The sequence below is a fragment of the Procambarus clarkii genome, chromosome 19 (assembly GCF_040958095.1).
Source record: "Procambarus clarkii isolate CNS0578487 chromosome 19, FALCON_Pclarkii_2.0, whole genome shotgun sequence".
Lineage (NCBI taxonomy): Eukaryota > Metazoa > Arthropoda > Malacostraca > Decapoda > Cambaridae > Procambarus > Procambarus clarkii.
Genome location: NC_091168.1, coordinates 27891204 through 27916348, shown reverse-complemented (window position 1 = coordinate 27916348; position 25145 = coordinate 27891204). Strand labels below are relative to the sequence as shown.

Sequence of the window (25145 nt, the reverse complement as noted above, 5' to 3'; positions counted from 1 at the left end):
TCTTATGAAATGATAAAGCAACCCTTTTCTCTATGTATGAGGTCAATTTTTTTTTATTGGAGTTAAAATTAACGTAGATATATGACCGAACCTAACCAACCCTACCTAACCTAACCTAACCTATATTTATAGGTAAGGTTAGGTTAGGTAGCCAAAAAAAGCTAGGTTAGGTTAGGTTAGGTAGGTTAGGTAGACGAAAAAACATTAATTCATGAAAACTTGGCTTATTAGGCAAATCGGGCCTTGAATAGTAGGCTGAGAAGTGCGTTCTGGCTATTAGGTACGACATATATATATATATATATATATATATATATATATATATATATATATATATATATATATATATATATATATATATATATATATATATATATATATATATATATATATTGGTAGCAGTCTTTCTTGCAAACATATGTTGTTGAATATGACCGAAAGGGTAAGATTAATGATTCTAAAACGAATCTTCTCAATATTTCTTACGTTTTTCTTCACTGTCGAGGCGTATCGGGGGTCGGGGGAAACGGCTCTCTTTTTGTCCATTAGCCCGCCCCTAGTTAACTATTTCTAGAGTTCACCCAGAGTTCCTACTGCAACCTCTCTAGTTCAACACTTTGTCACATCGGTATTTGATTACCTAAGTGGCATTGTACCTGATCCAAATGGCATTGTACCTGATCCACATGGCATTGTACCTGATCCACATGGCATTGTACCTGATCCACATGGCATTGTACCTGATCAGCAGCCAGCAACTCTAGAGAGGACTCTAGAACATTTCACTGCCACGAACGGAAAATAAAAATGATAAGAAGTGAAGAGGTGAAGTAAAGAGTGAGGGTTTGGGGTGAGGAAGGTAGAGAGATGGATTTGAGTCTGGGAGTAGCGAGGAAAGGTCAGGTGAAATGGAAAGTTTGAAAAGAAGCGGAGGGAGAGACTGAGAACTCGGAGAGGAGTAGAAAGTAGAAAATAAAAGTAGAAGTAGAAAGGGCTGCCACCATCCATTCTTGTTCAGGACATACAAGACAAGGAATGGAACTTGTCTGTACTCTAGGCTGTTATCAAATGTTACTTTAGCATGTATCAACTGTGTCTGCTGTAAGCCTGTACTCATACTCTTTAAGCCAGTAAGTTCAGATTACTTCACATTCTAGCTTGCAACATATCAGAAAATCCAAGATCTAGGGAACACAATTAAAGTCAGATTAAAAAGTAAGTTAATCAAGTATGTATTTAACATGATACGTACCATAATTCAGGATATTTAACCTAATGTTCACTATGCCAAGATTAATATACAAGGGGAGTCACCACACAAGACATTGAAACCACTATGCCTGTCGGCCCCTGAAAATCACACAACACATTCAGTTGGAAACAACAAATTTGTCACCTTCCAATTCAACTCACGAAGTGTTTGAGCCTAATCTGGATAGAGAGGGGGTGGAGGTGGGCTGACAGGCAGTCCCCCCCCCCATCCGGCCGACAGCCTGTCTCAGCTGCTGTTCAATCGTCCACCCTCTCTGTCTGCTCGGTTCTCTGCTGATCTGCTATGCTCTCGAATGTACAGTTCCCTGGGTATTTATGGGGGATACTGGAGCTAGCTCCGCCTACTAAATAGATAGCCTCAGGCAATCTGCCTAGTACGCCTTAAACGGCAGCTTGTTTGAAATATACACCCGGCTATCTAGCTGCAATTATCAGCTCAGCAGAAGCAAGGTCAATTCACACGACCTGACCCCTGGTCAACTTGTGGTCATTAACACTCTTAGAGGTGTGATTTTTTTAATAGCAAAGGGTCAGACAACCTGGTGCCTCTCACAATCCTCTCTGGCTGACTCATGTTCTATGTAAAATTCAATATAACTAACCTAAACACCTTTATGGTGTTACGGAGGGAAGTTGAAATATTAACTCTCCAAAGTTCATTTTTACACTTTATTGTAGTCTGACACCTGGGGATGCATTTCGCAAGGCAACCTGTGAAGAAACAACCAACACAACACCTGTACCACCTATTACATTGTTTTTCAGGAGCTTCTTTTCCATGGCCTATAAAACGGAGGAAAGAGTTCTGAAGGATATTATTGAGAGGCTCGTTATCTCCACAGACACCAATCAGAAGATGCAACTAACAATTTAGTATAAAAACAAGAAGACCAAAAACTTGCTTATGATAAATTCTCTAGACACTAAGCAAAGCCCCTTAAGAGAGACTAACGTCGTCTATACCTTCACATGCCCACTTGGGGACTGTCAGCCCCAACGATCTCAGTATATAGGCAAGACAACAACGTCTCTCGCTTTAGGTGATTAACAATGCACAAACAACAGGGCTCCATCACGGAACATGTAATCTCCACACACAACCAGATCATCACCAGGGACATCTTGACAAGCAACACTGAAATAATCTACAGATATAACGACAGCAGGAGACCGGACATCAGCGAGGCACTACATATTAAGAAGTCCAGACCAGCAATCAACAACCAGTCGGCCGACCGGCTCCCGAGCCGGTCGGCCGAGCGGACAGCACGCTGGACTTGTGATCCTGTGGTCCTGGGTTCGATCCCAGGCACCGGCGAGAAACAATGGGCAGAGTTTCTTTCCCTATGCCCCTGTTACTTAGCAGTAATATAGGTACCTGGGTGTTAGTCAGCTGTCACGGGCTGCTTCCTGGGGGTGGAGGCCTGGTCGAGGACCGGGTTGCGGGGACACTAAAAAGCCCCGAAATCATCTCAAGATAACCTCTCAAGATAACCAGCTAACACATATATTCAAGAGGAAGAGTGGAATTCAAGAGAGAGAGAGAACAAAAGAGGACTTGCTAGCAAGGAAGAGCGGACTAGCAAATGTACAGAGGTTCAAAAAGGTATTCCTGCAGAGGGATATGACAAGGGACAAGAGAGAGAGAGAAAGGGCAGCAGCCGCTAGGAGGGAGCGCAGGGAGAAAGAAAGGAATCAGGGAGCTACAACCCTGAGTCCTACAATCCCAGAGGGGAGCGGGGAACCCTCCACAAGCGACTCAACACAGTGAGAGAAGCACCTCCCCCATCCTCCACCCAATAGATGCCCTATCTCCCCCCCTCCCCAGGATCTCCCTTCTCCCCCACCCCCAAGCCCTCCATTCTCCCTCGCCCTCCCCCTAAACCCTCCAGTATCCTCCACCCTCCTGAGCCCTCCCTTCTCCCCCACTCTCCTCAGCCCTCCCTTTTTCCTCATCCCCCTTGGCACTCCCTATCCCCCAACCTCCCCCCCCAAGCCCTCCTTCCTTTTTATGCCCCCCAAGCCCTCCATTCTCCCTCATTTCCTCAAGACCTCCCTTCTCCCATACCCTCCAAGCCACCCCTTCTCCCACACTCTCCAAAGCCTCTCCCTCTCACCCATCTCCCCCAAGCCTCCCCCACTCACCCACCCCCCCAAGTCCTCTTTTCTCCTCAACCCCCCCCCCCAAGCCCTCCCTCCTACACCACCCTCCCCATACTAGATCCTCCCAGTCCCCGCACACACCAAACCCCCCCAGGTCCCCCTCCATAGGCCCTCCCATCCCAGTCCCTTCCTGTTTCCCCTGCTTCAGGGGAAGCAATAGGATCTGAGAAAGGACAGAAGAGAGTCAGCTTCAGGGTGATGTACTCGAACATAGATGGGATCACCAGCAAGGCAAGTGAACTACGGGAAAGAACACAAGAAGTGAACCCATATGTAATCAGACTCACAGAAACAAAACTCTCAGGCATCATAATGAATACGGTGTTTCCCCAGAACTACACTGTAATAAGGAAAGAGAGGGAAGGATGGGGAGGAGGTGGAGTGGCCTTACTAATGAGAAAGGAATGGAGCTTCAAGGAGATGGTCATCCCAGGTTGCGAGGGACTCAGAGACTACATAACAGGCACCGTGACATTGGGAGGACCAAAAGTAGTAGTAGCAGTAATATATAACCCTCCACCAAATGACAGAAGACCCAGTCAAGAGTATGACAATAACAACATGGCAGTTAACACTATAATAGAGAAAGCAGCCTCTGCTGCCTGTAGAAATAGATCCCATCTGCTCATCATGGGAGACTTCAATCACGGAAAGATAGACTGGGAGAACAAGGAACCGCATGGAGGAAAGAATACATGTAGAGCCAAACTAATGGAGGTGGTGACAAGAAACTTTCTAAGCCAACATGCCAGCGAACCCACTAGGATGAGAGGAAACGATGAACCAGCGAGACTCGACCTAGTCTTCACTCTGAACGACTCCGACATAAGGAAAATCGGCTATGAGGCCCCAGTAGGAATGAGCGACCACAGTGTACTGGCGTTTGAGTATCTGGTTGAGGAAGGGTTATTGAACTCGAGGAGGGGTACTGAAAACAAAAAACTGGCATTCCGAAAGGGAAACTATGAGGAATTAAGAAAATTCCTAACAGATATAACATGGGAAACAGAGCCTAGGGGGAAAGACGGCTCAAAACATGATGGACTTCATCATGCACAAGTGCAAGGAGGCAGCAAACAAGTTTGTCCCAGCCCAAAAGGAAACCAATGAAATGAAGATGAGAAACCCAAGGTTTAATCAGAGATGTCGGCTAGCTAAGCACCAAAGTAAAAGGGCGTGGAGAAACTATAAGAATAACAGGACACTTGAGAGCAGAGAAAGATACCAGAGTGCCAGGAATGAATATGTCAGGATGAGAAGAGAGGCAGAAAGACAATACAAAAATGACATCGCAAGCAAGGCAAAGACTCAACCTAAATTGCTGCATAGCCACATCAGGAGAAAAGCAACAGTAAAGGAACAGGTAATAAATATAAGGATAGGGGCAGAAGGATTCACTACAAACAACAAGAAAGTGTGTGAGGAACTGAATAAGAAATTCCAGGAGGTCTTCACCTTAGAGCAGGGAGAGATTCCAGAGATAAGAGAGGGAATAGTTAACCAGGAACTACTAGAAGAGTTTGAGATTACCAGCGGGGAAGTAAAGAAGTGTTTACTAGAGTTGGATGTGACAAAGGCTATAGGCCCAGATGGAATCTCCCCATGGATACTAAGGGAAGGAGCCGAAGCACTGTGCCTACCTCTCTCCATAGTGTATAACAAATCACTGGCAAGAGGGGAACTGCCAGAAATTTGGAAGGCAGCTAATGTAGTTATACAAGAAAAGGGATAGGCAGGAGGCACTGAACTAAAGGCCTGTGTCCCTAACCTGCATACCATGCAAGCTGATGGAGAAGATTGTGCGAAGAAAGCTAGTGGAACATCTGGAGCGAAAAAACTTTGTAACACAGCATCAACATGGGTTCAGAGACGGCAAGTCCTGCCTCACTGGGCTAATTGAATTCTACGACCAGGCAACAAAAATAAGGCAAGAAAGAGAGGGGTCGGCAGACTGCATATTTTTGGATTGTCAAAAAGCCTTTGACACAGTACCACACAAGAGGCTAGTGAAAAAGCTGGAGATGCAGGCTGGAGTGAAAGGGAAGGTACTTCGTTGGATAAGGGAGTACATAAGTAACAGAAGACAACGAGTCACTGTGAGGGGTGAGGTCTCGGGTTGGCGTGACGTCACAAGTGGAGTCCCGCAGGGGTCAGTCCTCGGAGCAATACTTTTCTGATACATGTAAATGATCTCCCAGAGGGTATAGAATCGTTTCTCTCAATGTTTGCTGATGATGCAAAAATTATGAGGAAGATTGAAACAGAGGATGATAGTAGGAGGCTACAAGATGACATAGACAGACTGAGTGAATGGTCCAACAAATGGCTGCTAATGTTTAACCCGAGTGAATGCAAAGTAATGAAACTAGGCGGTGGAAACAGTAGGCCAGGCACAGGATACAGAATAAGAGATGAAGTACTTAATGAAACGGACAGAGAGAAAGATCTAGGAATTGATATCACACCAAACCTGTCTCCTGAAGCCCACATAAAGAGAATTACGTCTGCGGCATATGTGAGGCTGGCTAACATCAGAACAGCCTTCAGGAACCTGTGTAAGGAATCGTTCAGAATCTTGTACACCACATATGTAAGACCAATCCTGGAGTATGCGGCCCCAGCATGGAGCCCGTACCTTGTCAAGCACAAGATGAAGCTGGAAAAAGTTCAGAGGTATGCCACTAGACTAGTCCCAGGACTAAGAGGCATGAGTTACGAGGAAAGGCTGCGGGAAATGCACCTTTCGACACTGGAAGACAGAAGAGTAAGGGGAGACATGATCACTACCTACAAAATCCTCAGGGGAATTGACAGGGTAGACAAGGATAAACTATTCAACACTGGTGGTACGCGAACAAGGGGACACAGGTGGAAACTGAGTACCCACATGAGCCATAGGGACGTTTGAAAGAACTTTTTCAGTGTCAGAGTAGTTAACAGGTGGAATGCATTAGGCAGAGATGTGGTGGAGGCTGACTCCATACACAGTTTTAAGTGTAGATATGATAGAGCCCAGTAGGCTCAGGAATCTGTACACCTGTTGATTGACCGTTGAGAGGCGGGACCAAAGAGCCAGAGCTCAACCCCCGCAAGCACAATTAGGTGAGTACATAGTTACTAGACCAAGAACCACAAGGTAAAGCATCAATGGAGGTGAGATGATAAAGTGCATATTAATTGGGTATTAAATGGATATTAACTGATTAACTGGATATTAAATGGATAAAAAAATTAACTATTTTTATACCTATCACAAATCCTATCAATTATAAAGTTATCTAATTTATATAATCTCGGCCTGACATTAATATTATCTAAATTATTAATGTTTCATAATAGTAATGCCACCTCTGTGTGGCTTAATCTTTGTATCAATCATCAATCGACACTGCCCGGGTTGATCGACCCGCAGTGCCCAGGTCTCTTCTACATATCCTCGCAGGTCTAGCCTCCAAGACATAATGTCTCTCCTGTCTCACCCCACAAACACCTTCCCCCTCTCCCCTCATCACTGCATCCATACTCATCACTAAGCTTACCATGACGTATCCCACCTCAACATGTCCCAAGCTTAAATAAGTACATAATGTCTCCATCCTCAATGAATTTAAGCAGTAAAATAGGTACCTGGGTGTTAGTCAGCTGTCACGGGCTGCTTCCTGGGGGTGGAGGCCTGGTCGAGGACCGGGCCGCGGAGACACTAAAGCACCGAAATCGTCTCAAGATAACCTCAAGATAACCACCTTTCTTACCCTCCAAACTGGAAAGTCATATACCACCTTCCTAGATCTTAAGTCTGCCTTTGTTACTGCAAACCAACATGTTATCTTGAGTGAGTTTGTAAGAATGAATATTGGTGGTCGGCTTCTTTGTTGGATCAGGGGTTACTTATCCAACAGGAAGTCATCTGTATTGTTACAGGGGCATAGGAGTGTAACAGGGGACTTCGAACTAGGTACCCCTCAGGGAGGTGTCCTCAGTCCTACCTTATTTAATATCTTAATAAACATGCTGTTAAATTCTGTACCGAGCAAACCCAACGTGCACATCATTAGCTATGCTGATGATATAATGATACACACCACTGGGTATGCTGATGATATAATGATACACACCACTGGGTATGCTAACATGCAGAACGCTCTTAACTCTGTATTAGACTCATGTCAGGACCTAGGTTTAGTTATCTCAGCAGAGAAAACAAAGATACTAAATCGGCGTCCACCCAGGCAGGGAGGAGCTGTTCGCAAGATGCAACTGTCTGAAGGCTCCCAGCTTGACTATGTAAACAGATTCAAATACCTTGGCCTTGAGGTGCCCCTGTATGGTCCTGTTGTGTTCAGACTCTGTCGTCAGTATAAAGAGAGGCTCAGAGCTCTCAAGGCTGTTGCAGGTTATCACTCAGGCTATGGTGCCAATCTCAACATTGTCAAAATGATGTACCGTGCATACATCAGATCTTTAGTGGATTATGGTGCACCTCTGCTTGCTTTGATGCTTGAAAGAATGCTTGGAGGTCTTCAAAAACTGCAAAACGAAGTCTTGTGGATAATCCTTGGGTGCCCTCGTACCACGAAGATACTTAACACGAGAAAGAAACTTAATATTGCGAGCGTCGTTGATCGTGTTACTGAAATTAACTGTCAAATTGGTATAAAAATGATTAGGCTAACTCATCCTAACCCTTGCACAGAAGTCAACCTGGTTTCAAATGGATAACTAAAATTGGAACTGAACTCAGAATGTATCAGATTTATAATTTGTACCAAGAGAGACAACAACGGCACTTTCCTGCACCGTGGGAGATTAATACACCCTTTCCAATTTCCACCCAAGAAGCAAATTAGAGATCAGCCCAAGCTTCGTCTTGAGCCAAAGTTCAATGCCTTAAGCCATATTGATGCTCTGTCCACACAGCATTATCTCTCTCAAATCATATATACACTGATGGTTCCCTACACCGCACCACGGGTGCAGCTGGAAGTATAGTTGTCCTGACAATGGGTGATGGCATATATTTTGAGTGGGGAGTCCGTATAAACAACTGGGCCTCTACCCTTCTAATCGAACTATTTGCCTTGCTTCTTGCACTGAAAAGTATACAAGTCTCCAAACTTGATACATTAATTGTAAGTGACTCTTTATCATCCTTAATTGCTCTCAACTCTTTAAGACATAACTGTAACATGCTCGTGTCTGAAGCTAGACACAAATACAACAAAATTATTAATGATGGTAACAGAGTTCATTTCATGTGGACGCCATCTCATGTTGGCCTCCAAATGCATGATAGAGCTGAGGAGTTAGCCAAAGAATCTGCCATACTTGTATTCAGAAAGAATTATGTAAGAAATGTTCAAGAGATCTGTAAATATTTAATTCAAAATTATCTGCTGCCAGAAATCTTAGCCAAATATCCCCGGTTTGCTACCTTTAGGTAGTAACAGTTGCTTAATTTAGAAATTGTGCTTGTGGTCGATCTCGAGCCCATTGTTGATGTGACGATGTGCATTGTATATTGTAACTAGCTCATCAAGATTGTAACTTGCTTAGCTAAATGAATTGTGGGGTTCAGTCCTTGAACCCATTATGTGCCTCTGTAACACTTTCCACTACCGCACACAAGATGGGTATGGGGTGCATAATAAGTGAACTAAACTAACTAAAGGATTCCAGTGCTGTAAAGTCAATGTAAACCATCTCTGATATTCCCTGTGGTGTGACCCGCTCTCTTCATTTACCAGAGATATCTTTCAATTCTACTTTTGCCAATATATATATTTAAATATTTTTATCTTTTTTTTTAAATTAATGTATCAAAGAAATTAAATACCTAAAATTTATATAAAATTGAATTAACATTAATATTCTAGTTCTCATTAATTATTAGTTGTCCATAGTTTTGTCTTAAGCAAAATGTTCATATTTGTTCAGCAATGAAAATGCCAGGAAATGTGTCAAGAGTTTATTTATATCCATTTAACACATCTATAACTGTATAATATAAAGTTAGGAATTTAAGTAGACACATAGATAGGCCTAAAATTCACAATTAGATATAGCTATGTATATGGACTTGTCGCCAGGGGGTCATATGGCGAAAATATACACAACATATATACCACTGATAGATCACATAGTGATATATACCAGTAAGACACTATAGACGTCATGAGACAGGATCGAACCTGCGTCACTGGACCCTTCCCCCCCCCCTCCCTGGGACCTGGAAGGCCATCTGGGCCTACAATTTCAGCTGGGACTATCTAGTAGCTCGATCATCAGGGGCAGGATTCATCAAAGCATTTACACAACCACATACGAAACCTGTACATCTTTCCTCAGTGATGGCGGCTTTGTTAACATTTATTAAACAATTTACGAGCTTGGAAACCTCACAACCCAAGGTTATTATTGTCATAAACAACCTCAAAGTGCTTCGGAGCTCATAAAGTGTTTAATAAATGTAAGACAAGCAGCCACCATTAGGGAAAGATGTACAGGTTTCGTTAAGTGGTTGTGGAAATGCTAGATGACTCCTAGTGCTGTGTTATCATTACCACATTACCATGTGTGGTCATTGTTTAATTGTGATGGGACCCAGGACTAGGAACTATGTAGCTTCCCAAGATGACCACCAGAGGGCAACACAACGGAGCTTCCCAAGTTGACCACCAGAGGGCAACACAACGGAGCTTCCCAAGATGACCACCAGAGGGCAACACAACGGAGCTTCCCAAGATGACCACCAGAGGGCAACACAACGGAGCTTCCCAAGATGACCACCAGAGGGCAACACAACGGAGCTTCCCAAGATGACCACCAGAGGGCAACACAACAGACCTTCCCAAGATGACCACCAGAGGGCAACACAGCGGAGCTTCCCAAGATGACCACCAGAGGGCAACACAACAGACCTTCCCAAGATGACCACCAGAGGGCAACACAACGGAGCTTCCCAAGATGACCACCAGAGGGCAACACAACAGACCTTCCCAAGATGACCACCAGAGGGCAACACAACAGAGCTTCCCAAGATGACCACCAGAGGGCAACACAACGAAGCTTCCCAAGATGACCACCAGAGGGCAACACAGCGGAGCTTCCCAAGATGACCACCAGAGGGCAACACAACGGAGCTTCCAAAGATGACCACCAGAGGGCAACCGAGTCTCTTTAAGCTCCTCTGACGCAGAGATCTCAAGATATAAGGAAGAAGCGAGGAACACAAATAGAATTAAGTGGCAATTTACACCCCGGGGATGAGATGCTTAGTGCCAACAACAATAGCAAGGTCCCGCGTGATCTAATACCTCCCCAACTATGCGCACCCTAGTCCAAAGGGTCCTTTACACATGGCGCAGTGATATAATAGTGTGGGGGTATAGGGTGTCCTTTAGGGGCTACCTATCTCCCCATTACCAGTCCATTTATAGCACTCCTGGCTAACGGTCCGCTCCGTCTCCATTATAGGATAAGACTCTGACATCCGTACGTGTGTGTGTATACTATTTGTGTCTGCAGAATCGAGCTATTTTAGCTCTTGGACCCCGCCTTTCTAACCTATTTTTCCTCTATTATGTCTATTACATATATTTCTCTCGAACACACACACACACACACATACACACACATATACACACACACACACACAGGAAGTAGCCCATAACAGCTGTCTAACTCCCAGGTACCTATTGACTGCTAGGTAAGAGTGAAAGGGTGAAAGAAACTGCCCATTTTTGTTTCCGCTGGCGCCGGGAATCGAACCCCGGTCCACAGGACTACGTATGCAGCGTGCTGTCCAACTTTAGACAACCAGCGCCCTGTGTGTGTGTGTGTGTGTGTGTACTCACCTAGTTGTACTCACCTAGTTGTGTTTGCGGGGGTTGAGCTCTGGCTCTTTGGTCCCGCCTCTCAACCGTCAATCAACAGGTGTACAGATTTATGAGCCTATCGGGCTCTGTCATATCTACACTTGAAACTGTGTATGGAGTCAGCCTCCACCACATCACTTCCTAATGCATTCCATTTGTCAACCACTCTGACACTAAAAAAGTTCTTTCTAATATCTCTGTGGCTCATTTGGGCACTCAGTTTCCACCTGTGTGTGTGTGTGTGTGTGTGTGTGTGTGTGTGTGTGTGTGTGTGTGTGTGTGTGTGTGTGTGTGTGTGTGTGTGTGTGTGTGTGTAGGGGGGGGGGGACAGTTGCTAGAATAATCACATCTTCACAGAGTCAATATAACTAAATGGTTGTCAAAGGCCGTCTGTATCAACAGCTGCTCTTTGCCTGTGCTTGAAACTATCTCTGTACATGTGCTTCTCTTTTTAACTATGCATGTCAAAGTTAGTTTAAGTTTAGATAATAACATCCGTAATTCAAAGAATTTCTCGGTATCCACAATCACTATCTCTAAGTTGACGCAGATAAAATTAAAAAAAAATTCTAAAAATAAAAATAAAACTTTACAAAACCTGCTCCAAGCATATTATAATGGACGTCTCGGATGCTTCGTTTATAAATGTCGTATTAAGGAAAAAACTAAATTATTTTCATTTCTGTTCAAGCGACAGAAATCACATCCAAATCAACTCGTGTATAGAACCAGTCTATATGGCCACAGCTAATGTTGACCCCTACCTACCTTGAGGCTACCTTGAGGTGCTTCCGGGGCTTAGTGTCCCCGCGGCCCGGTCGTCGACCAGGCCTCCTGGTTGCTGGACTGATCAACCAGGCTGTTAGACGCGGCTGCACGCAGCCTTACGTATGAGTCACAGCCTGGTTGATCAGGTATCCCTTGTAATAAATTCTTCATTATATATCACCTGTCCCATCTATTCCATCCATCCCAATCTCCATTACACCGTCCTCACAGTCAATCACCTTCACCTGTTTGGAAGTAATGATTAACTAACCGCTCGTTTCGAAGCGCACACCGACACTAACAACCCATTTGGTGTTCCGAGGCAGCAACCGGTAGTTGGATTACAAGCTCATCGTGGATAAAATTTTCAGTGCATTTTAATCCCCAATCGGCTTCTAAGGCGAGGATTAGTGGCCGTTACTTGGCCAGGGCACGCATGGCTAATCACTAATAGAGAGGGAATTAAGGGTGATTGGTGGATAGGTCTGCGTATACCACTATTAATGGATTGGTCACAGTGATGGGTGTGGTCCAGGTGAGGGAGGGAGGGGTGGAGTGTTGGGGGGAGGGGAGAGTGTTAGGGGAGGGGTGGAGTGTTGGGGGGTGAGGTAGTGTTGGGGCAGGGGTGGAGTGTTGGGGAGAGGTAGTGTTGGGGGAGGGGTGGAGTGTTCGGGGGAGAGGTAGTGTTGGGGGAGGGGAGAGTGTTAGGGGAGGGGTGGAGTGTTGTGGGGTGAGGTAGTGTTGGGGGAGGGGTGGAATGTTGGGGGGAGGGGGGAGTGTTGGGGGAGAGGTAGTGTTGGGGAAGGGGTGGAGTGTTGGGGGAGGGATGGAGTGTTGGGGGGTGAGGTAGTGTTGGGGGAGGGGTGGAGTGTTGGGGGGAGGGGTGGAGTGTTGGGGGAGAGGTAGTGTTGGGGGGAGGGGTGGAGTGTTGGGGGGAGGGGTGGAGTGTTGGGGGAGAGGTAGTGTTGGGGGGAGGGGTGGAGTGTTGGGGAGAGGTAGTGTTGGGGAGAGGTAGTGTTGGGGGAGGGGTGGAGTGTTGGGGGGAGGGGTGGAGTGTTGGGGGAGAGGTAGTGTTGGGGGAGGGGTGGAGTGTTGGGGAGAGGAAGTATTGGGGAGGGGTGGAGTGTTGGGGGGTTGGAGTGTTGGGGGGGGAGAGGTAGTGTTGGGGGGGGAGAGGTAGTGTTGGGGGGGGGAGAGGTAGTGTTGGGGAGAGAGGTAGTGTTGGGGGGAGAGGTAGTGTTGGGGGAGGGGTGGAGTGTTGGGGGGAGAGGTAGTGTTGGGGGAGGGGTGGAGTGTTGGGGGGGAGAGGTAGTGTTGGGGGAGGGGTGGAGTGTTGGGGGGAGAGGTAGTGTTGGGGGAGAGGTAGTGTTGGGGGAGGGGTGGAGTGTTGGGGGGTGAGGTAGTGTTGGGGGAGGGGTGGAGTGTTGGGGGGGAGAGGTAGTGTTGGGGGAGAGGTAGTGTTGGGGGAGGGGTGGAGTGTTGGGGGGTGAGGTAGTGTTGGGGGAGAGGTAGTGTTGGGGGAGGGGTGGAGTGTTGGGGGGGAGAGGTAGTGTTGGGGGAGGGGTGGAGTGTTGGGGGGAGAGGTAGTGTTGGGGGGAGAGGTAGTGTTGGGGGAGGGGTGGAGTGTTGGGGGGAGAGGTAGTGTTGGGGGAGAGGTGGAGTGTTGGGGGGAGAGGTAGTGTTGGGGGAGAGGTAGTGTTGGGGGAGGGGTGGAGTGTTGGGGGGTGAGGTAGTGTTGGGGGGAGAGGTAGTGTTGGGGGAGGGGTGGAGTGTTGGGGGGAGAGGTAGTGTTGGGGAGAGGTAGTGTTGGGGGAGGGGTGGAGTGTTGGGGGGTGAGGTAGTGTTGGGGGAGAGGTAGTGTTGGGGGAGGGGTGGAGTGTTGGGGGGAGAGGTAGTGTTGGGGGAGGGGTGGAGTGTTGGGGGGAGAGGTAGTGTTGGGGGAGAGGTAGTGTTGGGGGAGGGGTGGAGTGTTGGGGGGTGAGGTAGTGTTGGGGGGAGAGGTAGTGTTGGGGGAGGGGTGGAGTGTTGGGGGGTGAGGTAGTGTTGGGGGGAGAGGTAGTGTTGGGGGAGGGGTGGAGTGTTGGGGGGTGAGGTAGTGTTGGGGGGAGAGGTAGTGTTGGGGGAGGGGTGGAGTGTTGGGGGGAGAGGTAGTGTTGGGGGAGAGGTAGTGTTGGGGGAGGGGTGGAGTGTTGGGGGGAGAGGTAGTGTTGGGGGGAGAGGTAGTGTTGGGGGAGGGGTGGAGTGTTGGGGGGTGAGGTAGTGTTGGGGGGAGAGGTAGTGTTGGGGGAGAGGTGGAGTGTTGGGGGGAGAGGTAGTGTTGGGGGAGAGGTGGAGTGTTGGGGGGAGAGGTAGTGTTGGGGGAGAGGTAGTGTTGGGGGAGGGGTGGAGTGTTGGGGGCAGTGGTGGAGTGTTGGGGGAGAGGTAGTGTTGGGGGAGAGGTAGTGTTGGGGGAGAGGTAGTGTTGGGGGAGGGGTGGAGTGTTGGGGGGTGAGGTAGTGTTGGGGGGTGAGGTAGTGTTGGGGGGAGAGGTAGTGTTGGGGGAGGGGTGGAGTGTTGGGGGGAGAGGTAGTGTTGGGGGAGGGGTGGAGTGTTGGGGGGTGAGGTAGTGTTGGGGGAGTGGTGGAGTGTTGGGGGGAGAGGTAGTGTTGGGGAGGGGTGGAGTGTTGGGGGGGGGAGAGGTAGTGTTGGGGGGAGGGGTGGAGTGTTGGGGGAGGAGTGGAGTGTTGGGGGGAGGGGGGGAGTGTTGGGGGGAGGGTGGAGTGTTGGGGAGAGGTAGTGTTGGGGGGAGGGGTGCAATGTTAGGCTAAGTGTTTAGGTTCTGTTGGCGATTATTTGTATTTGTAGTACGCGGGTGAAGCATTTACAGCGTTGTGGTTCGAACAAAAGTCGTCAGCGAAGCACTTGTTCCGGAAGTGTTCGAACGTCATCAGTTGTGAGTCGTGTGTAAAGTTGTATCCATTCATAACTAAGAGGCTTGGCAGGAGCATGGAATCCCTTTTGGCCTTTATAGATAAAGACGGGCTGCCTACTGATGAATACGTCATTGGGGGTCGGCCGCTGGAGGGAATGACCGTAGCGTGAAGACGGGTTGCTTTAAATCTTTCACCAATGTACTGCAAATACAAACAATTAACGACCAAACCAAAACACCTAACCAAACCTATCTTAGGCCTAACTATACACACAACGCATGGGCCTCCATTCAGCAAAATATTCGCTGAATAAAAAGCCATAATAATCGCAATATTGAAAACCTTCTCAAAATATTCATGATTGTCTTTTGTTTTCGTAACTGTCAACGTAAGCCGGTGGCTGAGCGGACAGAACACTGGACGCGTTATCCTGTGGTCCCGGGTTCGATCCCGGGCGCCGGCGAGAAACAATGGACAGAGTTTCTTTCACCTTGATGCCCCCTGTTACCTAGCAGTAAATAGGAACCTGGGAGTTAGTCAGCTGTCACGGGCTGCTTCCTGGGGGTTGAGGCCTGGTCGAGGACCGGGCCGCGGGGACACTAAAGCCCCGAAATCATCTCAAGATAACCTCTACCAGCGGTACACGTGGCTTTGTTTACGTCTACCGAGGTAAACAAAGCCAGGCCAGCGGTACACGTGGCTTTGTTTACGTCAACCGAGGTAAACAAAGCCAGGCCAGCGGTACACGTGGCTTTGTTTACGTCAACCGAGGTAAACAAAGCCAGGCCAGCGGTACACGTGGCTTTGTTTACGTCAACCGAGGTAAACAAAGCCAGGCCAGTCGACATTTGTCATAATTTATCCCAGCGTGTTTCTTATTGGTTGGGATGAGAGACGATCCGATTGCCTAATATGGCGCCGCTTAATGGCAGGCTGGAGCGGGGTGACCCTTATGCCTCCTGGCCATGAGGGTCACATTACCAGTCTCACCACCTGTCTCTCTCATCCTAATGGTGATGTTAGGTTACCTGCCATCCTCCTGGTGTTGTTGTTGTCACTGTACTTGTTGTAGTTGTTGTCACTGTTCTTGTTCGTGTTGTTGTTGTCACTGTACTTGTTGTTGGTGTTGTTGTCACTGTACTTGTTGTAGTTGTTGTCACTGTACTTGTTGTAGTTGTTGTCACTGTACCTGTTGTAGTTGTTGGTGTTGTTGTCACTGTACTTGTTGTAGTTGTTGTTGTCATTGTACTTGTTGTAGTTGTTGTCACTGTACCTGTTGTAGTTGTTGGTGTTGTTGTCACTGTACTTGTTGTAGTTGTTGTTGTCACTGTACTTGTTGTAGTTGTTGTCACTGTACTTGTTGTAGTTGTTGTTGTTGTCACTGTACTTGTTGTAGTTGTTGTTGTTGTCACTGTACTTGTTGTAGTTGTTGGTGTTGTCGTTGTACTTGTTGTAGTTGTTGTCACTGTACCTGTTGTAGTTGTTGGTGTCATTGTACTTGTTGTAGTTGTTGTCACTGTACCTGTTGTAGTTGTAGTTGTTGGTGTTGTTGTCGCTGTACTTGTTGTAGTTGTAGTTGTTGGTGTTGTTGTCGCTGTACTTGTTGTAGTTGCTAGTGTTGTTGTTGTCACTGTTCTTGTTGTAGTTGTTAGTGTTGTTGTCGCTGTACTTGTTGTAGTTGTTGTTGTTGTCGCTGTACTTGTTGTAGTTGTTGTTGTTGTCGTTGTACTTGTTGTAGTTGTTGTTGTTGTCGTTGTACTTGTTGTAGTTGTTGTTGTTGTCGCTGTACTTGTTGTAGTTGCTGTTGTTGTTGTTGTCACTGTTCTTGTTGTAGTTGTTAGTGTTGTTGTCGCTGTACTTTTTGTAGTTGTTAGTGTTGTTGTCTCTGTACTTGTTGTAGTTGGTGTTGTTGTCACTGTTCTTGTTGTAGTTGTTGTCTCTGTACTTGTTGTAGTTGCTGTTGTTGTCACTGTTCTTGTTGTAGTTGGTGTTGTTGTCACAGTTCTTGTTGTAGTTGTTGTCTCTGTACTTGTTGTAGTTGGTGTTGTTGTCACTGTTCTTGTTGTAGTTGTTGTCTCTGTACTTGTTGTAGTTGCTGTTGTTGTCTCTGTACTTGTTGTAGTTGGTGTTGTTGTCACTGTTCTTGTTGTAGTTGTTGTCTCTGTACTTGTTGTAGTTGCTGTTGTTGTCACTGTTCTTGTTGTAGTTGTTGTCGCTGTACTTGTTATAGTTGTCACTGTACTTATTGTAGTTGTTGTTGTTGTTGTCACTGTACTTGTTGTCACTGTACTTGTTGTAGTTGCTGTTGTCACCGTCCTTGTTTCAATTGCTTTAACTACAACTTAGGTAGTTACAAAAACACACACACACTATTCGTCACGAAGAAAGGCAACGGGAGCTAAACCTCACTTCGCTGGAAGACAGAAGATTAAGGGGAGACATGATAACGACCTTCAAAATACTCAGGGGAATTAACAGGGTGGACAAAGACAAACTATTTAGCAAGTGTGGAACTCGAACAAGGGGACACAGGTGGTGACTTAGTACCCAAATGATTATCAGGCCCACTACCCGGGAGCCTGGTAGCTGAGTGGACAGCGCTTGGGATTCGTAATCCTATTGCCCGGAGATAGATCCCCGGCGATGGCAGAAACAAATGGGCAGTTTCTTTCACCCTGATGCCCCTGTTACCTAGCAGTAAATAGGTACCTGGGAGTTGAACAGTTGTTACGGGCTGCACACACACACACACACACACACACACACACACACACACACACACACACACACACACACACACATACACATACACATACACACACACACACGCGCGCGCGCGCGCGCACACAATTGTGTACTCACCTAGTTGTACTCACCTAGTTGTGCTTGCGGGGGTTGAGCTCTGGCTCTTTGGTCCCGCCTCTCAACCGTCAATCAACAGCTGTACAGATTCCTGAGCCTATTGGGCTCTATCATATCTACACTTGAAACTGTGTATGGAGTCAGCCGATTGTGTGTGTGTGTGTGTGTGTGTGTGTGTGTGTGTGTGTGTGTGTGTGTGTGTGTGTGTGTGTGTGTGTGTGTATACTCACCTATTTGTACTCACCTATTTGTGCTTGCGGGGGTTGAGCTCTGGCTCTTTGGTCCCGCCTCTCAACTGTCAATCAACTGGTGTACAGATTCCTGAGCCTACTGGGCTCTATCATGTCTACATTTGAAACTGTGTATGGAGTCAGCCTCCACCACATCACTTCCTAGTGCATTCCATTTATTAACTACTCTGACACTGAAAACGTTCCTTCTAACGTCTCTGTGGCTCATGTGGGTACTCAGTTTCCCCATGTGTCCCCTTGTTCGCGTCCCACCAGTGTTGAATAGTTCATCCTTGTTTACCCGGTCGATTCCTCTGAGGATTTTGTAGGTTGTGATCATGTCTCCCCTTACTCTTCTGTCTTCCAGTGTCGTAAGGTGCATTTCCCGCAGCCTTTCCTCGTAACTCATGCCTCTTAGTTCTGGGACTAGTCTAGTGGCATACCTTTGGACTTTTTCCAGCTTCGTCTTGTGCTTGACAAGGTACGGGCTGCATGCTGGGGCCGCATACTCCAGGATTGGTCTTACATATGTGGTGTACAAGATTCTGAATGATTCCTTACACAGGTTCATGAACGCTGTTCTGATGTTAGCCAGCCTCGCATATGCCGCAGACGTTATTCTTTTTATGTGGGCTTCAGGAGACAGGTTTGGTGTGATATCAACTCCTAGATCTTTCTCTCTGTTTGTTTCATTAAGTACTTCACCTCCTATTCTGTATCCTGTGTCTGCCTAGTTTCATTACTTTGCATTTACTCGGGTTGAACTTCAACAGCCATTTGTTGGACCATTCACTCAGTCTGTCTAGGTCATCTTGTAGCCTCTTACTATCGTCCTCAGTTTCAATCCTCCTCATAATTTTGGCATCATCGGCAAACATTGAGAGAAACGATTCTATACCCTCTGTGTGTGTGTGTGTGTGGCAGTCATTTACAACCCTCCCCTAAATGACAAGACCCAGGCAGGAGTTTGATAGGAACAACATGGCAACCATTAATATAATAGAGAGAGGAGCATCAGTTGCCTGCAGGAATGGCTCAAGACTCTTAATCATGGGCGATTTCAACCACGGAAAGATAGACTGGGAGAATGGGGACCCACATGGTGGTGCAGATACATGGAGAGCTAAACTCTTGGAAGTGGCAACAAGGAACTTTCTGAGCCAGCATGTCAGGGAACCCACAAGAGTGAGAGGCAATGATGAACCAGCTAGACTCGACTTGATATTCACCCTGAATGAGTCAGAAATAAGGGAAGTCAAAGTTGAAGCCCCCATAGGAATGAGTGACCACAGTGTACTGACCTTTGAATACTTGGAGATAGGGAAAACCTATCCAAGGATGGGATCGGAGGGGAAAAAGACTAAATTACCGAAGAGGAAAATATGACGAGATGAGGAACTTCCTCAAGGGAATGCCATTGGAAACAGAGCTTAGAGACAAGAATGTGCAGGACATGATGGATTTTGTCACCCAGAAGTGCCAGGAAGCTGCAGACCTGGTCCAAAAGGATAGAAACGAAAAACAACAGAAAAATCCATGGTTCAACCAGGAATGAAAGGTAGCGAAGCAACTGAATAAAAGAACATGGAGAAACTACAGAAATACCAGAACACCGGAGAGCAGGGAGAGATACCAGAGGGCCAGAAATGAGTACCTCAGAGTGATGAGGGAAGCAGAGAGACAGTTTGAAAATGACAGTGAGTAAAGCCAAGACCCAACCAAAGCTGCTCCACAGCCACATCCAACCCGTTCTCGCAAATTTAATAAGTCAATATTGACTTATTAAATATGTGCATACGTGACATACTTAACATAATAGATACCCTTAAAAAGATTCATAGAAAACACCGACCTTACCTAACCTTGTTAGTATCTTAAGATAAGCATCTTATTGCTTCGTAATGTAATGATCTGGGGCTCAGATCATTGGTTCTCCCTTCTCCCCTCTTTTCCCTCTCCTTCTCCCCTCCTTTCCTTCTCCCTCTCCCCTCCTTCCTTCTCCCCTCCCCTTGGCCGTCATTCGTCTCCTCTCCTCTTCCTCCCCCCCCCCTGTCGCCCATTTGTCAGGGTCAAGAGGTTGACCTGAGGGTAGGGTGGTCGTGGATACCTTGGCTTCTCCCACTCAACTTCCCCACTCAGATATTTCCCTCTCCACCCCCTCTCATCCCTCTCTGTCCCTCTCAGCAGCGGCCTTCCCCATACCAGGCAGAGTCAAATGTCCCTACTCCTATCTTAGAGGAGACAGGCTTGAACATAAATTATCAGTTTTGTAAACATTGCTCGCAGGTGTCTGGGCTCCATAGACGCGCCTTGTCCCCCTTCTCTAGCTGGGGAGAGCTGACTCAATCTTCAGAAATTCATGTAGCTTTCCACGACAGATCAGTGAAGGTGATTGGCCTGAGATAAGGGCCAAGTCCTTATTGGCCCTAGAGAGCCAGACCTCAGGCCTACGTGTTAAATGGTTGGCCATTGCCAAAATAATGGGTGGAGCCCTGGGGCTGTATTAGATGGTGGGAGGAGTAATTCTTCCCAACAATAAGTTGGAAAAACTAAATTTCATCAGTGTGTCTTGGGAGTGTATTAGGAACAGGGCCGCAAGCCCGTATCCTCGGGGCTGAGGGCAGCCATCAACATCGTGGCCGTAGTGCGGGTATTTAAGGTATAGTAGCACTTGAGTTTTCGTGTCCTCGGTAAATATCCATTGTGCCTCTAGGGAAATAGAATAGGTGATGTGTTCAAATTGTCTTAATTTACATGTTTCATAAAATAAATTGTATAGCTTGTCCAGTGGTATTCACTTAACTCCCCTTTGATATATTTTGCTACTTTGTCATTTTTAGGTGTTGTATTGGAAGCCCCCATGTTCTCCTACTATTAATGGATACTAAAGTTACCCTTGGATTCAAATAAGTAACGGGAATTAAACAAACTAATTTTTCCAAAATTTATTACTGAAATTCATATTACCCGGAGTCCCATGGTTACTGATTCCTTGCCTTCCTGGGGGATCGGTGACAGACACATTCAGGTATGGTTGGTCGGGAAGGTGGTGGCAGTGCTTTAATGGTTTTTATTTTATAATTAGTAATAAGCGAATAACCCTTGTCCTTGGTGTATCTTCCTCATTTAATATTCCTCTTATATACGTGGCAGTCCAGTGAGGGGTCATGCTGGACTGTAACAGTGTTAAGCTGGGGTATTGAGTGGAGAGAGACAGAGATGTACAACAGAGAGCGTATATTACGATCACGAGAGATAACAAGATAACAGGATTAACACTGGGGGACATCGGGTTATTACAATAGAGGCCGCGGTTATTACGACAGGGAAAGCGGTCGTTACAGTAATTACAATTATTACCTAACCTATAATAGGTATAGGTTAAGTAATAATTGTAATTACGAAGCAATAAGATGCTTATCTTAATATACTAACAAGGTTAGGTAAGGTCGGTGTTTTCTATGAATCTTTTTAGGGGTATCTATTATGTTTAGTATATCACCTATGCACGTAGTTAATAAGTCAATATTGACTTTACGAATTTTCGAGAACGGGTTGCCACATCAGAAGGAAAACAGCAGTGAAAGAACAAGTGATGAAATTGAAAAAAAGGGAGAACAGATAAACAGAGAATGACAAGGAGGTGTGTGAAGAACTCAACAAGAGATTCCAGGAGGTCTTCACAATAGAACAAGGAGAATCCCCTGCACTAAATGAGGAGGAAGCAAACCAAGAAACCTTGGAGGAATTTGACCTCACCAGTGATGAGGTCAAAAGGTGTCTGTTGGAGCTGGATGTGACAAAGGCTGTTGGGCCTGACAGAATCTCACCATTGATACTAAAGGAAGGTGCAGAAGCACTAAGTGTGCCACTCTCTATGGTGTATTACAGGTCACTGGAAACAGGAGACCTACCCGAAAGTTGGAAGACAGCTAACGTAGTCCCTATACACAAGAAGGATGACAGGCAAGAGGCACTACAAGGAACTACAGGCCAGTTTCCCTAACTTGTATACCATGCAAGGTGATGGAGAAGAAATTAATGGAGATAGAGAAAGTAAAGTAATGAAATTAGGCGAAGGGAGCAGAAGGCTGAACACAAGGTACCACCTGGGAGGTGAAATCCTGCAAGAGTCAATTAGAGAGAAAGATCTGGGGGTCGATATCACACCGAACCTGTCATCAGAGGCCCACATCAAAAGGATATCATCAGCGGCATATGCTAGACTGGCCAACATAAGAACTGCCTTTAGAAACTTGTGTAAGGACTCGTTCAGAACCCTGTATACCACTTATGTCAGACCAATCTTGGAATATGCAGCGCCAGCCTGGAGTCCATACCTAGTTAAACACAAGACAAAGTTAGAGAAGATTCAGCGGTATGCCACCAGGCTCGTCCCGGAACTGAGAGGATTGAGCTACGAGGAAAGGCTAAAGGAGCTGAACCTCACATCCCTGGAAAACAGAAGAGTAAGGGGAGACATGATAACCACCTACAAAATTCTCAGGGGAATTGACAGGGTGGACAAAGACAAACTCTTCAGCACGGGTGGGACACGAACAAGGGGACACAGGTGGAAACTTAGTACCCAGATGAGCCACAGAGACGTTAGAAAGAATTTTTTCAGTGTCAGAGTAGTTAGTAGATGGAATGCACTAGGAAGTGATGTGGTGGAGGCTGACTCCATACACAATTTCAAATGTAGATATGATAGAGCCCAGTAGGCTCAGGAATCTGTACACCAGTTGATTGACAGTTGAGAGGCGGGACCAAAGAGCCAGAGCTCAACCCCTGCAAGCAGAATTAGGTGAGTACAATTAGGTAGTGAGTACAGTGTGTGTACCACCGGGGGCCGGTGGCTGAGCGGACAGCACGCTGGACGCGTGATCCTGTGGTCTCGGGTTCGATCCCGGGCGCCGGAGAGAAACAATGGTCAGAGTTTCTTTCACCCTAATGCTCCTGTTACCTAGCAGTAAATAGGTACCTGGGAGTTAGTCAGCTGTCACGGGCTGCTTGCTGGGGTGTGTGTGGTGTGGGGAGAAAAAAAAATAAGTGTTAGTAACAGTTGATTGACTGTTGAGAGGCGGGACGAAAGAGCACAGCTCAACCCCCGCAATCGTGAATACAACTAGATGAACACACACATACACACACACACACACACACACACACACACACACACACACACACACACACACACACACACACACACACACACACACACACACTATTCGTCACAAGAATACGCTAAAACTCGGCCTATTTGAGCTTGAGACGGGGGGTGGGTGGGGGACTGCTCCATTTCAGAGACCGCATAAGAGGCCTGGCTCACGAAGCTCAGTGTCAACACGACGTGTTTGTAGGCAACTCCAGCCCGTTCTTATACAAACAAGAACGGGCAAATATGAAACCGTAGTTAATATATAATAATAATTCTTGCTGCATCCAGTCGCTTGCGCCAGTGAAAGCTCTCTCCAATTTTTTATTCAAGCTTTCGTTATGAATGCTGACGAAGGGAATGTATACACAGCAGGTCCCATGGTGGGTTGGCCTCCTGCCTCGCCTGCTGTGGTATAGTCTCCTGCCTCGCCTGCTGTGGTGGCCGCCTGCCTCGCCTGCTGTGGTGCCCTCCTGCCTCGCCTGCTGTGGTAGCCTCCTGCGTCGCCTGCTGTGGTAGCCTCCTGCCTCGTCTGCTGTGGTAGCCTCCTGCCTCGTCTGCTGTGGTAGCCTCCTGCCTCGTCTGCTGTGGTAGCCTCCTGCCTCGTCTGCTGTGGTAGCCTCCTGCCTCGTCTGCTGTGGTAGCCTCCTGCCTCGCCTGCTGTGGTAGCCTCCTGCCTCGTCTGCTGTGGTAGCCTCCTGCGTCGCCTGCTGTGGTAGCCTTCTGCGTCGCCTGCTGTGGTGCCCTCCTGCCTCGCCTGCTGTGGTAGCCTCCTGCGTCGCCTGCTGTGGTAGCCTCCTGCCTCGTCTGCTGTGGTAGCCTCCTGCCTCGTCTGCTGTGGTAGCCTCCTGCCTCGCCTGCTGTGGTGGCCTCTTGCGTCACCTGCTGTGGTAGCCTCCTGCCTCGTCTGCTGTGGTAGTCTCCTGCCTCGCCTGCTGTGGTGGCCTCCTGCGTCGCCTGCTGTGGTGGCCTCCTGCCTCGCCTGCTGTGGTAGCCTCCTGCGTCGCCTGCTGTGGTAGCCTCCTGCCTCGCCTGCTGTGGTAGCCTCCTGCCTCGCCTGCTGTGGTGGCCGCCTGCCTCGCCTGCTGTGGTAGCCTCCTGCCTCGCCTGCTGTGGTGGCCGCCTGCCTCATTTGCTGTGGTAGCCTCCTGCCTCGCCTGCTGTGGTGGCCGCCTGCCTCGCCTGCTGTGGTAGCCTCCTGCCTCGCCTGCTGTGGTAGCCTCCTGCCTCGCCTGCTGTGGTAGCCTCCTGTCTCGCCTGCTGTGGTAGCCTCCTGCACCAGGAGGCGGCGGCGACGAGGGAGGCTCTCAGACAAAGGCTATTTACAGTCGTCTGAATACCTTCTCCACCGGCTCATTCGCTTCGAGGAAATTTGTAAGCCTTCATGCCACTCCTAATTCACTCTCAGGATTTGACAAAATGCTTCTTTTTTGCAGTGAAAATTTGTTAATCTTAAAAATTCAGTATGAGAGAGCGAGAGCGAAAGAGAGAGAGAGAGAGAGAGAGAGAGAGAGGGAGAGAGGGAGAGAGAGAGAGAGAGAGAGAGAGAGAGAGAGAGAGAGAGAGAGAGAGAGAGAGAGAGAGAGAGAGAGAGAGAGAGAGAGAGAGAGAGAGAGATTGTACCTAAAATCAGAACCAGAACGCAATGTTACACACGAACCCGTCCTCTGACCAAGTTCATTCCATCCAGCGGTCGACCCCACAGACGCATTCATCAATTTTAACATGCTGTTTATTCTAAATACGAATTTTCTTAAATATAAATTAATATTGTTATATGTCAGCCTTCTTTGCATATTTAGGCACTGGTTAGGTTAGGTTAGGTTAGGTTAGGTTAGGTGTTTAGGTTCTGTTGGCGATTATTTGTATTTGTAGTCCGTGGGTGAAGCATTTATAGCGTTGTGGT

At 47.2% G+C, this 25145-nt stretch overlaps 1 protein-coding gene across 1 annotated transcript in view; it reads right to left on the bottom strand.

The window, feature by feature from the left end:
- The window catches only part of LOC138366361 (probable serine/threonine-protein kinase clkA), a 53785-nt gene that overhangs the window by 17218 nt on the left and 11422 nt on the right, over positions 1-25145 (bottom strand). The window contains exons 2-4 of the mRNA XM_069327396.1: positions 16779-17291; positions 16407-16652; positions 16018-16262 (exon numbers count right to left, since the gene is read on the bottom strand). Coding sequence (XP_069183497.1) covers positions 16018-16262; positions 16407-16652; positions 16779-17291 — 1004 coding nt within the window. The remainder of the gene's footprint in view (positions 1-16017; positions 16263-16406; positions 16653-16778; positions 17292-25145) is intronic.